The 13,535-nt window shown below is 45.6% G+C and overlaps 1 protein-coding gene across 1 annotated transcript in view; it reads left to right on the top strand.

Annotated features, from left to right (window-relative positions):
• The window catches only part of LOC149343307 (uncharacterized), a 46,463-nt gene that overhangs the window by 13,148 nt on the left and 19,780 nt on the right, over nt 1-13,535 (top strand). The window contains exon 7 of the mRNA XM_089545825.1: nt 4,610-4,664. Within this exon, the coding sequence (XP_089401951.1) occupies nt 4,610-4,664 (55 nt within the window). The remainder of the gene's footprint in view (nt 1-4,609; nt 4,665-13,535) is intronic.

Raw genomic sequence — 13,535 nt, forward strand, 5'->3', positions numbered from 1 at the left:
AAGAAAAGCTGTGCATTTGCCCTAGTAAGCAATAGGCCACTAATTAACCTCACGGTGAGAAGAATGGAAGTATTCAAAGAAGACAAATCCAATACTAATGGATGACTTGCTTTTTTGTGTGTGTGTGTGGTAACAGCATTGCGAAGCTTATGGAGGAGACTGTCTCATTTTTGTCTGTTCCTTTGGGAAGTTGGTGTTTTTAAACACCATTTGAAGAGGCTCTGAGCATGTGTGTAGGAGAATGCAAGTCATGAAATGTTAAATAAGCACACTGATTGATCTGCATGTTCTTTTCATGTGCAGAAGTTACTAGTCTAGTGGGATGCAGTCTCTCTGTTTAAAATACTGGTGTAAATGCGTACGGGTTGTTTGCAGCATTCAGGCAGGCTTCTGTTTTGAAAGCATATCATGCTGCCAACTTGCAGTGCTTGCTTTTTGAATCCTGGTGTGCCTGATCAATATTCATTTCTACCAGCTCAATATGCCACTACCACCCTATCACAAAATAAATTTTAGTAAATTCCTACTAAATGACATGAACACAGGTTTATCTTTTTTTGCCACTGTTGCGTTTTCTGTCTTTTGACAGCGTGCACACTGTGACAGGGTGAAAAATTTCATTTGTAGCTGATGACAATGGTGGTGGGAACAGCGTTACCTACCTAAGAAATGTATGAATGCAGCAGTAGTCAGTTGCTTTGTTGTAAGTGTTATTGTATTCCAAAAGAACCTTGAAATTCATATTAAAAAGTTATATCTTGCTCTTGAAGTGGTTAGCTCTCGGGCAACGACACACATTCATCTCCAGCATGGTAGGTGCTAGTGGGAATACACCGGAATCCTATTCCAGCAACCAAGAGTCACGGTAAATGTGGAGATGCTGGGGCTAACGTCTTAAGTGCAGATGCATGACTGGTTACTACTTCTTCCCCATGTGTGACGAGAAAGATGACTGACGGAATCCAATCCTGTCCCGTTTTGCTTTAGAGCCCTTTACTGACTACTATTAGTACACGACGTGTGCGTGTTTTGCACATTTGCTTCGGTGGCGCTGCCAACATTGTTCCAAATGAACGCCATGAATGCACACGGACAGAAATATTTTTAAAAGGCTCGAATAGTGCTAAATTTGGATTCTGCGAAATTTATTAAGCTTTGCGTTGCACCCGACGTGAGGACCTCGATAAAGGTTTTGGACATGCTTCATCTGACAGCTAGATGCCATGGACCTCATTCGCTCTCGCTGTAATAGCTAGCTAGTTTGTGCAGCAGAATCATGTTAATATGAACTTTCAGAGTAGGAAATTGGTTCTTATACCTAGGATCTAATTCAGTCACTTCCAATGTTGCGTTGTTCTCCGTGGATCGGCATATGGTGACCAGGTCTCAAGTGTACATGTGCATGTGTGATCTTGAGCTTGTGAATGCGTGATCTTGAGCTTGTGTTGTTACTGGATGCCTTCTGCCACAAAAGCTTGAATTATAGTTACAATGTGAGGAAGTTCAAACAGAGTCTCTTCGTTGCAAGCACTTGAAGAGAAAGCAGCGAAGCACGTGGGAGCACATGGCAATTCTGAACCCATAAGCAGAGGAAAATGGCGCTGCTCATGAAATGAGGACCGCGCATACATGACAAAACGCTTTGCCGCGAGAGGCATGGCCATGTTGGACTGCAAGAAACCTGTGCTGTGCCGTGATACGGTAACATTGTGGTCGCACTCCTACTGCAGCATCATAACTAAGGCCCCTTCCTAACTTTCTGCTTCGGGAAATTTCTCAGAGGTGGAATACTAAAGAATCTGTGAAATTCCACAAGTGCAGAATTAGGAATCGACAAAATTTTGTGGGAAGCATAGGATGCATGAAAGAAACACGCAAGTTTATTTTTTGAGCATCTGCCTTGCATGTTGCAAGGTCCATCTTCTAAAACTGAAATTGGCTGTTGTAACTCAGGGTCAATTAATGCTTCGTATTACCTTCGCTCAAAGAATGGCTGTTGTTTCATTCAAGATGTCCATAACTTAGACTGCAGTGGAAGAGAGTGTTGGGGTCACTTTTTCCATTCCAGCCCAAAAGACAGGACATCGAAATTTTCCCCTTGCTTCTTTTGCTTAGAAAGAAACGGTTCGAGGTCTCTGTCACCGGATTTCAGTTCTTGAGCTGTTTTCAGATACACTTGCCTCTGAACAGCTAGGACTGGCTATCCTTGACTAAGTGCAGGCATGCTTAAAAACTCCAACCTTTTTTCTGGTAGAAACCTGACTGCAGCGGATCCTCCTTTGGCTACTGTTGGCCTGGATGGTTTGGGGTTTCGTTATAATCGTAATAATACCTCTTCAAATTTTCCTAAGTTTTCAATCTTGCCTTTGTGTTGTGTTAGTGCAAATAAAGTAAATAAGTCATTTTCTCATCATCCTGTCGTTCCTTCAGATGTCTGTAACAGCAATTGCGTCAAAAAAGGAGAATTCGGCTGCCATTACAGAATTCCATGAAAAGGCTTATATCCGCAATTTTTTGCTGAATCGCGGGAAGCTAGGGGCCTTAATCATAGATCTCATGAAGCAAAGTGGCCGCGTCATCCCAAAACGATCACTGTGACTGCTGGCTGTTCATTAATCTTGGCTTTCTCTAACCAAGTTCCTTCAGTCGGAGCCTGTTTGCAAGTGCTGACATCGCAGTGCAGTAGCTCAATCATGGGCTAATTTTTAGGCCTTGCAGGCTTTCTCTTTCAAAGATAAACTAGGCTAAAGTGATATTGAAGAAATCAGCTAAAATGGGCATTTCTCAACATTGTCCGCATGTTTTACACTTAAAAATTTGCTCGAATGTTAACAATAAGGAATTTAACTAATTTTTCTTTGTTAAACATTAATAAATTTGTCTGCATTTAAAAAAGCATGCAGACGTGGTCAAAACGACTACCTACAACCCTACACCATTCAAATCATCATGTGGCGTGTTGGCATTTTTCAAACCATGGCACAAGTTAGTTGAAGCACCCTCTCTGCCTCTTACTGTTAGGTCTCTGCTACAAAACACTAGGAAGCTGCTCCAAATTGAATTTTCACGGGCTGCAAAGCCTGCTCCAAAATGCTTATCACAATTCACTTCACTGAGCAAGCCTAGACAGAATTTTTTTTTTGATACTGGCATAACCCACAGCAGCTCTAATTTGGCCTAGCTATGCAGCTGTAGCGCCTCGTCCTTCCCATTGTTAGCCAGTCACCCTCTCTTCATTTGCCTTTCCCCCTTTGGACACTCACACCTCTTTGAATCGAGCTATTGTATGCCTGTGGCATCATGTAAAGAACCGTATGGCACATGGTGCAATACTCCAGGCTGTTCTGAGCTGCATACTATTAGTGATTTTCGCCAATAGTATGCTTCACCAGTGTGTCCCCGCCCACCAATATAGTTTCACCATTTTGTCCCCTTGCCGTGGTAGTGGGCTCCTTAGAACTAGTGGCCCCGCACCCTCTCTCCAACTTCCCCCCTTCACCCTTCTGCACCTCTAGCCCAAACAACAAACTACCCACTCCCTATGGCATGGAGACAAAGGACCGTCTTTGACCCTTTTCTATTTAGCCTTAGCTGCATTGCCATAAAAAGTTGTCTGCAAGTGTAGTAACATTGCTTTCGAAATGTTGGTACCATTTGATATTCGAAAATTTCAATACATTTGCACGCCCCTAATAACGAGGGTTCTCTTTCTGATGAAAGTCGTGGACAAAAGTAAACGTGTTGGCTATCAAATGTGAGCAACAAATTACCGGTTACTGCTGTCTAAAGTGAAAGGGAGCACTGTGTTTTAACAACTTTTGGTGAGAAGGAAAATGACAATTCCTCCTCAAGCAGCCGCCGCGGTGGCTCAGTGTTTATGGTGCTCGGCTGCTGACCCGAAAGACGCGGGTTCTTTCCCGGCCGCGGCGGTTGAATTTCTTTGGAGGAGAAATTCTAGAGGCCCGTGTAGTGTGCGATGTCAGTGCACGTTAAAGAACCCCAGGTGGTCTAAATTTCCGGAGCCCTTCACTACGGCGTCTCTCATAGCCTGAGTCGCTTTGGGACGCTAAAACCCCATAAACCAAACCAAACCTCCTCAAGCAACTGCTTTCCTCATACTGATTAAAGAAACTGTTTGGCTTTTCACCATGCAGCAGCAGTGGGCCACAGCTACAAATGAGGTTAGGATTAGCATTCTGCAAATTGGCGTTTAATCATTCAAGCACGAACTACGCTGTCAGTGTTCTGTTCCTGGGTTTAGGCCATTTTGCTGCCACCTTGTCCTGAAAGTAGCCTTTCACTCATTTCATGGCCACATGCTATGGTTAAAGTGAGGCAGATGTTTTTAAAAAGTAGATTGCAAGACACAGAATACATAGCAACTCTACAGCAATGCCTGCTTCTGTTTATACATAGTGCAATGCGAGATGAGGTAATATAGCTGATTACAGTGAACAAAATTTCTTCGAACTTCCCTTTTCCAGTGGTAGTGGTTAAGCGTGCTGTTTCTTTCATGTTGATGTTGCCTGGTTTCTTGATTTCTTGTAGCATTTCTGCAGAAATTTTTGTGTTTAATAGCTGCATTGATTGCCTGTGCTTGTGTTTGCAGATACTGACATCACTGGTGTTCCTAGCAAAAAGTCCAGGTCTGGATCTACCACTGTGTAAGCTCGTATTTTTGATTGCTTTAATTTCTCCAGATGAGCTTGTCTGATAATAGCTTTGAAGATCAAAAGTGACTGCATAATGTTCTGTGTGGCGTGTGAGTACTACTTTTTTACCCAGCACACAGTCTTCCCTTATACATAGTACTGAATGTTGCATCTAGTACCCTTATGTGGCAACTGTCTCCTCAGTGTGAGGCTGTAACTCTCTTCATTCATGTGATGTCCTTATCCAGACCCGTGGTTGCAGTTCTTGCATCTTTTGCAAAACATCTGTTCATGAAACTATGCTGAGATGCTGCCATGCCAGTACAGTAGTCATCCTTGCAGACACTGCAGTGAACCACAGTTAGGAACTTGCAATAGAACCCTAATTATACAACATTTAGGAGACATGTGAAATAATTGTATAATTCATGCATCTTTTAATTGAAAAACTAATACCATATTTACCTGTGTAATGAATATATGTATTCACTCCCTATTCTGGCTGTCAAAATCAAGACTCTTGTGATTTCCCCCTTGCGTGATAATTGCATCCCTATTTTCCTCCTGTGAGCATTTGTGCTGAATCCTCTTTGGTCAAAATCAGCACTGAGCCTTCTAATACAGCATCCTTCGGGTCATTACACACCACACATCATATTAATATATTACGCTCTCTGTGAACAAATATGCCAACTGGCAGGACATAACCTGTTAATATATCACTTTATTAACCATTATTGTGATGATTTAGCTGATAGCAGTGGCTTTTAGAAAAAAAGAAACCAAGAAAAGCAGTAGAAAAGAAAAATAACCTGACAGCGATATTTGATGTCTCAACGATTAGGTCTGCAAATTGGCATGTTTACTCACTGCATCACGACGCACACTGGAATTGCAGAAAGGTGCTATGGCCAATATGTATAGAGAGGCTATCTTGCAGTGTTCTTGTTTTTCCGGATGTAACACCTCTGACAAGCTGATTACAAAGCATCAACACCTAAAAGTAGTACAGTGGAACCTCGATTATACGACGTTCAGGGGACCGCGTGAAACCGTCGTATAATCCGGGTGTCGTATAATCGAAAATCAAATAATGCGGCCAGTGGCGCTCGGCCTTGCGCCGAAAACTGTTGACCGGCTTCAAGCCCGCGGCAAGTACGCCAATCAGATTAAAAAAGACAAAACCCAGCATTTGTTTGAAACAGATTTGCAAAAAAATCTTTATTACCGTTTAAAAAAATCGGTAATTTTTTTTTTTGCACCTTTGCCCAACCTCGGCGCATCAACTTTCTTTCAAGGGCTGCCACGTCTGGCAGTAGGTCGCCAACATCGTCGCGCGCGCAAGCAAAGCGCCGGATGTTGTCGACGCTCTGCAACACGTCCGCGTAACTAGGAATGGGAGCGCAAACCTCTGCATCGTTGTCCACTTCGGAAGTTTTATTGTGGGGCACAAGCATCCATTACTTCCATTACAAAAAGCGCCGTGGACGCCGCTGTACTCGCTTGGGCGAGCGCGGCCTCGCCCGCTTATCTGTTTTTTCATCAGCGTCGGCTCCTGCAGACGCATCTGTTGCTGGGACGCGCGTCTTATCTTTTCTCTTTATCTTTCCTCTGATCTTTTAACTCTCCTCGGCAGCGGTGGTGGCTTGGCTCACGCCAGTAGGCGGGCCCGTGCGCTTTCCTTTTCATCCTTCTGATCTTTTAACTCTCCTCGGCAGCGGTGGTGGCTTGGCTCACGCCAGTAGGCGGGCCTGTGCGCTTTCCTTTTCATCCTTCTCTCAGTCGCAACGACAACACGCATCCGACTGCACAGGCTCGACGAAAAAGAGAGCAAGTGCACTTGGCGGCCTCGGCAACGCTCTCTTCCGCGCAAAAACGGGGGTGCTTAGATTCGCATGCAGTTTTTTTTTTTTTTCAGAAATTTTTTTCCGAAAATAGGGGGGGTGCTTAGAATCGCGAAAATACGGTACATCCCGGCCTGCGTTTGCTGACGGCCTTTTTTGACGGACGGTACGAGCCAGCCGTCGTACGAAGCGGGGTCCTTCTAAAATTTGCGTCGTATAACCGAAGTTTTTAATGCATTGTCTCTATGGGGGTTTTGCCGGGACCGCAAAAATTCGTCGTAAAATGCGGGTCGTCGCATGACCGGGGGACGTATAATCGATGTTCCACTGTACTTTGATCCTTGCTTACCAAGAGCAGCTCAGTTTGTTGGCTTTGATCAAGTGTAAGTGACTTGGTCCTGATCAAGCAAACTGGCTCTAATCAGGTGCGGTAGACCAAGGCACAGGACCAGAATCCTTCGAAAGTTTGGGTTGTGTGACTAACGAAAAAAAAATGGCTGAGGCTTAGCTAAGGTTAAGCCTAGTCAGATGCGAAGCATATTGGTGGCTAGGCTTGGTAATACATGGCTTTCCTTGGTTGACGTTCATCCCGCTCTTCATCGGTCTCTGTGGCACGCTGAAGCTTTCGCTTCTCGTTCAAATCAGCCCTGCTTCTAGGCGGCATCCCAACACCTGGCCGCCTCGTAAGTGCCCGGAGAGCGAGGCAAGCTCAGCTTTATACCGCTGCTGTAGCGTCACGTGGTCAGCTGCAGCGCCTCTGATGTGGAGCCTCCACCGCCACGGCCGACCGCGCGAGCCGGCAGCCCATCTCTCCTCTGCTGTGACGTCATGTTGTCACGTGGTGTCACGTGGTCACGCTAAAGGTCAATGGTAGCTCCACCACCGCGGTCGACGGGCTGTAGTGTAGCTCTAGTAATATGCTTCGCATAAAAGCAAGGCAAGCCTCTTCTAAGATGAGTGACACGACCGGCAGAGAGTGATCAGGGGGGCTCGTGTGAGGTGTCACAGGCGCAAGGGCCTCCAGTTCACTACGAGCAATCTGTGTGACAGTGCCCGCGACGGTAGGGGTGTCAGAAGGAACACGTGATGGTAAGTGCTATTCCTCACAGGGTATGGTTGTTGCCTTGTTAGGAAGCCGAGAAAACTGCTGTGGAATGCGGCAGCTTTTAACTTGCTCAAAGTGACGCCGTTTCTTGATGATAGGGTCCATAGCTGTAGTCTTTGCAGACAAGCAAATGAAAAGCATTGTCCGCAGCCCCTTTGAGTATCACCTTGGTATGGCTTGACCGTGGCAGTGTCCACTTTGTGGCAAAGTGGCAAGAAGTCTTGGATGTAGGCTGTGTAGCTTTCCGTTGGAAACTAGGCGTGCGAAGCAAGGTGCTTATTCACAGTGAGCTTCCAGTCATCAGGTAGTCCATAGTTTTTTCCTTTAAATTGAAGAGGACACTTAAGCTCCTCCTTAAAGGTGCACTGAAGAGGATTCTGAACTTGTCTTTTTGCCGCGGGAACTCGATCTACATGTTCCTAGCATTCTTACAAACTGCAACTTATTGCCCTGTATGGCCGATTTCCCTAATTAAATCGAATTAACGTCCGGCTCCCGCCCTTTTTTTTTTAATTCTGCCTCGTACGATGGGCGGAGTCGACCAACGTGTGAAGTTCCTTTCAGCCAGCTCCGTGGAGGCTTTGCTTTTGCTTTATTTTGTTTTTTAGGTTTCCATGAATAAATAGTTTCATTCGCAGATAATATAGCCACAAATTAAGCCCGCAGAAGTAAAAATACGCGCGGACTATTTGCTACTACGGACTACTACGTATTACTCCGCCGATGGCAGAGCGGCAAGCCGCCACGGGACTGGGTGAAAGGCACTCCATGCGTTGGTCGACTCCGCCCACCGTACGAGGGAGAATTAAAAAAAAAGGGCGGGAGCCGGACGTTAATTCGATTTAATTTGGGAAATCGGCCACACAGGGCAATAAGTCGCAGTTTCTAAGAATGCTTGGAACGTGTAGATTGAGTTCCCGCGGCAAAAAGACAAGTTCAGATTCCTCTTCAGTGCACCTTTAAGAGTATGACGCCCATAGACACTCATATAGACGGAATTTATCATTTTCAACTTCACATTCATAGATCCGTTGGAGTCCCCATACCGCTCCTGGTGCAGTGATGCAGCACTTAAGCGATGCGCTACTGCCCTGCAATGGCAGGTGCTTCCACCGGTGGGGCTTTTTTGAGACCCAGGTTGCTCTTCCCGAGCAACCTCTCGCGACCAAATATTCACTTAACTGCCACCTGCCACTGTGGTAAGTTTGCTCACAATCCTGTGGGCAGGTTGTGATGACACCGCTAGCTCACGAGACCTAGGTGGGCCACCTAGGCTGCTCCTCTAGGGAACTTTCGCTCACTGCGTTGACACTGATGATGGCGGATTTTCTGCGGAACGGGAGCCTTAACGCTGTCCCAAAAGTGTCCCAGCTCGTCAGTCTATCATCTTAATTTTATAAGACACCCTGGCCGTGCCGTAAATGAAAGATGACATTCGTCAACATCAGGGTATGGTCCTACCTGTTACAAGTGCTGACTCGTTCATATACACTGAGCCAGTTGACATCGTCCTTCAATGCCAGAAGAGGCGTCAGGGCCATGGGGAGGAGCCATGACCATGGAAGGAACGGCAGGAGTGGTCCGTTACTTGCCGGGTTGGGCCACCATGATAGTACCTTCCTGATGACCACTCCGAAGCTCCATGTTATGTTATGTTCACAATGTGAACAATTGCCGCACACCACTAACCACTTGTGTATTGAGGTGAAGCCTGCCGTGTGCCACTTGAGTGGGCGCTGCTTGTCAGTGGGGAGTTTGAGATATTTGTTTTATGGCATAGCTCAGTCATTTTCAGCCAAAAAGCCCATAATGTTCATTTGAACCTTTTTTTTCCTTCAATGTCACCGTGTTCTTTTTTAATGGGTCATCATCACCGGGCATTTGTTGACAGGCACCCAATGGTTCGCGTGCTCATATCATCTTTTCTGCCATGGTTTGAGAAATCATCCGGAGCCATAACATATTGTACATATAGCATTCTGCCTGGGACATTTTTAAAATTTGTATCATCATGAAATTTGGATCAACCATAATCGCATCAAGATTCTACTGCATATCACTGGATATACGGTAGCTTGTGTAGCTTGTCGAATGCTGACGTATATTTTGAGTGGATTTCCCAGAGTATGCTGACATAGGCATTGTTAGGTCCAGTTATGCTACAAGATAGTTTTGTGCTTACTTCTTCTCTTGCTCATTAAGAATCTCCTAAGCCATTCAAATTCAGAAAAGTCCTTTAAAGCTGACCATTTCAGGGACATATGTTTAGCTCCCGCAGGCAAAATGCAAAGATGTCTGTTTAAGGTAAACTACTAACTTGTGTGCATTGGTTTACATGAGCTCTTGCAGGGCCGTAAGAATGTAATTCAATGGTCTTATACCGTATAAACGCGTGTAAGGGCCGCACTTTTTTTTCCAGATTCGGGAGCCAATTTTCGGGGTGCGGCCCATACACGCGATTTAGAAAAAAAAAAATTTTTTTTCAGCAAAAACAGCACTCAGGGAATGAACGGCATTTATTCTACGTTCAGTCGACACTCGCGGAGTATTTCGACTCTGAGCTGGTGTTGTGCTCTGGTGCACGCTCATCCCAAAGAAGCCGCGCAGCATGTCCGCTGTCAACGCGTAGCCGTTGTTCCGCATTTCCATCACTAGCAGAGCAGTTCGGGAAACTCACACGGCTCGCCTCGGAAAGCGCGTTTTTTGCAGCTTGTGTTTCTCAATGCACCTTTTTGATTGCACGGTCATCGGACGCACTTCTCGGCCACGTCGAGTTCCCTGTCCTCCGCACGCTTGCCGCGTTCGAGAGCTAACTCCCAGCCGTGTAGCTGATAAGGTGCTTGCCCATCGTGCTAAAACTGCATTACTCAGCGGCAGCACGCGAAAGCCACAACTACGGCGAACGCGCTAATCCGCCATAAAAGACTGGAGCTGGGGATACTGATGCTGATTAGATAGCGGGAAGTCGGGGGGGAGAAAAAAAATCGATGATGATGATGATGGCTGCGGCCTCGGGCGCTATCCATGGACGGTTTTTGGAAGCTCTTATGCGCGTGCTTGGCCTCCGCGATCGAGCGCACCGTTGTTCGCAGCCGGAGCCGATCGCGGAGGCCACGGCGCGTGCATTTAGAAGGCTATTCCCGCCTGGGTCATAGAAAGTTCGGGTGCGGCCCTTACACGGATTTATTTTTTTTTAAACATTTCCTTCGGGAAAACGGGGTGTGGCCCATACACGGGTGCGGCCCTTACACGCGTTTATACGGTATGTGCCAGAGTTCTTCCAGCCTGGCAAGAGCAGTGGTAAATTGTGGGTGGTCTTGCATGTGACTGCATGTGGGGAAGCACCCATATTTATTGGAAGCAGAGCGAAAGCGAGGAGCAGCTACAGATGGTAGAAGCGTCAGCTCATCCTGACAACCATTGAAATTCTGTGAAACCTTGCACTTACATGCAGTACAACCACGTTGGTTCAGATTTCATGGGACCAAAGAAAATACCTGAATTAGCCAAGTGTCGAATTATCGGGAGGATCGAAAAAAAGACATGAAGTGTTCCACATCAACATACCTCTATTTCTTGAAAAAAATTTGTAAACGTTAATAATTTTGTCAGAGTTTGCATTGTAAAAGCTATTTTTCACAGTTCTGCCAAACGGTCCCACCTACCATGGTGGCTGAGTGTCTTAGGTGTTTGGATGGAAGTGGAATTCAAAAACGCCCCTGCGCTGTGCAATATCAGTTGGCCTAACCTCATCTAACCTCGTCCAGAGCCCTCCGCTATGGTATCCCTCATAGCACATGTGTCACTTTAAGATGTTAAACCCCACAGTTAGCATATACAATTTACCGTATTTTCCCTTGTATAAGACGCACCCTTGTATAAGACGCATCCGCCATATATGCAGGCTGTCATTGAAAAAGTTGGTATATAAGACGCACCCGTATATAAGACGCACCCCAATTTACCCAGTTAGGATAGTGAGGGTTAATTAAACACGCTTGCGCGACCATCGCGAAATATACCGGTACCTCTGAGAAATTCTTAAGGAACGCTAAGTGGTCGAAAAAGGCAACACTCGCAATACCCGCCCGCGTCTTAGAAAAAAAAAAGAAAAAACGAAAGAACTGTCCCACATATCAATAAGAACATATTTCTACCTAAGATGTTCTAAGTCTTCATCTTCGGATGGGCTGTCAAATAGATCGCCCATTTCTCTAGGCAACGCAGCTGAAACATTCTCTTCGCACTACGTACACGGAGCAAAGAAAGTTGTAAAGGGTGGCTAAAAAATAACGCCGGCTTGTCTTGGCTTGTCTTCACAATGGCGAGGAGCGCGATTGTCGTAATCTTTTGGCATTTTACATTACTTTTGCTTGGGGCCTCCGAAACGGTCACGTGTTTGTGATCCCAGAAGTCGTCATCCCCGCCGTTTCGTGATGAAGTTCACCTAAAAGAAGTTGCGCACGGCGGTCCCCGTATTGAAGTATTAACCGTGTTACAACCGCGTCATTGGTAGTAATATTTTTCCGGTAAAAAAAACTTGAGCATGAACCTGAATAATTTCTGAACTCGGAAAAAAAAAACGAAAAATTCGCATATAAGATGCACCCTTGTATAGGACGCACCAGCAAGATTTTCGAAAAAAAGCCGCGTCTTATACACCGGAAAATACGGTAGGTACGTTTGCCAAATGATGCAGTGCGGGCACACGCTTGGATGAACCAACAACCAACGCATATGTTGTGTAGGACATTACGGCATCCACACACATGCACGCATGCACATAAGCTGCAAAAAAAAAAAAAAATACTACACCTTGCACACACACATACAGCCAATGTAAAATGCCGACAGGCTCCACGCTACACGAACAATGCAGACAGCATGTTCCATGACGCTCATACAACGAATCAAAGAAAAGGCAGTCCATCGCACCTTCTTAACTGATGATTGTAGCGATAAGTTTGGTGCTTTTACTTATCGTTTGGACACCAGCGCTACTTCTTCTGCTCAACATCATGCAGCGCCCTATGCACATGCAAACTCTGCTGCCTGTCCTAATTAACTGAAGTGCAGCCAAGTTTGTCTGAATTAATGTGAGTTTCACGCCACATAGTACACACGTCTGGTGGCACCAGGAGGATGTCTGAATTATCTAGTTTTTTTAAGTGAACATGTGTCGAACTAACAAGTCTTTACTGTATTCACCTCAGCTTCATCAAGAGGTTAAATGCATGGCAGTGCTACAGGCACAATCTGCTGTTAATGTTTTTCAGAAACTCATGTTCCTTCAGGTTATGACCAGCCTTTAGGAAACATTGGGCTTGTTGGTTGGTTGGTTTATGGGGTTTAACGTCCCAAAGCGACTAAGGCTATGAGAGACGCCGTAGTGGAGGGCTCCGGAAATTTCGACCACCTGGGGTTCTTTAACGTGCACTGACATCGCACAGTACACGAGCCTCTAGAATTTCTCCTCCAAAGAAATTCAACCGCCGCGGCCGGGGTCGAACCCGCGTCTTTCGGGCCAGCAGCCGAGCGCCGTAACCACTGAGCCACCGCGGCGGGGCACATTGGGCTTGTGTCCTCCTGTATAATAAAAGTGCAGCTTCCACATAAAAAGCTTTTGAAAACCAAGACATCTGAGGGGTCTGCTGCAGGTGTTGCTTGCATGGTCTGAAAGTGTTTTTGTTTTCGCAAAGTGCTTAATCCTTATTGCTTTACGAAGTCTTTTATGTTAGCGTTTGTCTTATTATTGGTTTATTAAAAATACCTTTTGTGGTATTATGCAACCTGGTATTTCAAGAATATCTAGTAACTTGAGCAGACTTGCAAGGTCCTCCCCTTTAATGCAACTCAAAGTCTTGAAGTTTAGTTTTATGACTAGAGGTGTTCAAATATTCAAAATTTTGAATGCAAATCGAATATGTTTGGTAT

The sequence above is a fragment of the Amblyomma mixtum genome, chromosome 5, assembly GCF_055824585.1.
Source record: "Amblyomma mixtum isolate Tamu chromosome 5, ASM5582458v1, whole genome shotgun sequence".
Classification (NCBI taxonomy): domain Eukaryota; kingdom Metazoa; phylum Arthropoda; class Arachnida; order Ixodida; family Ixodidae; genus Amblyomma; species Amblyomma mixtum.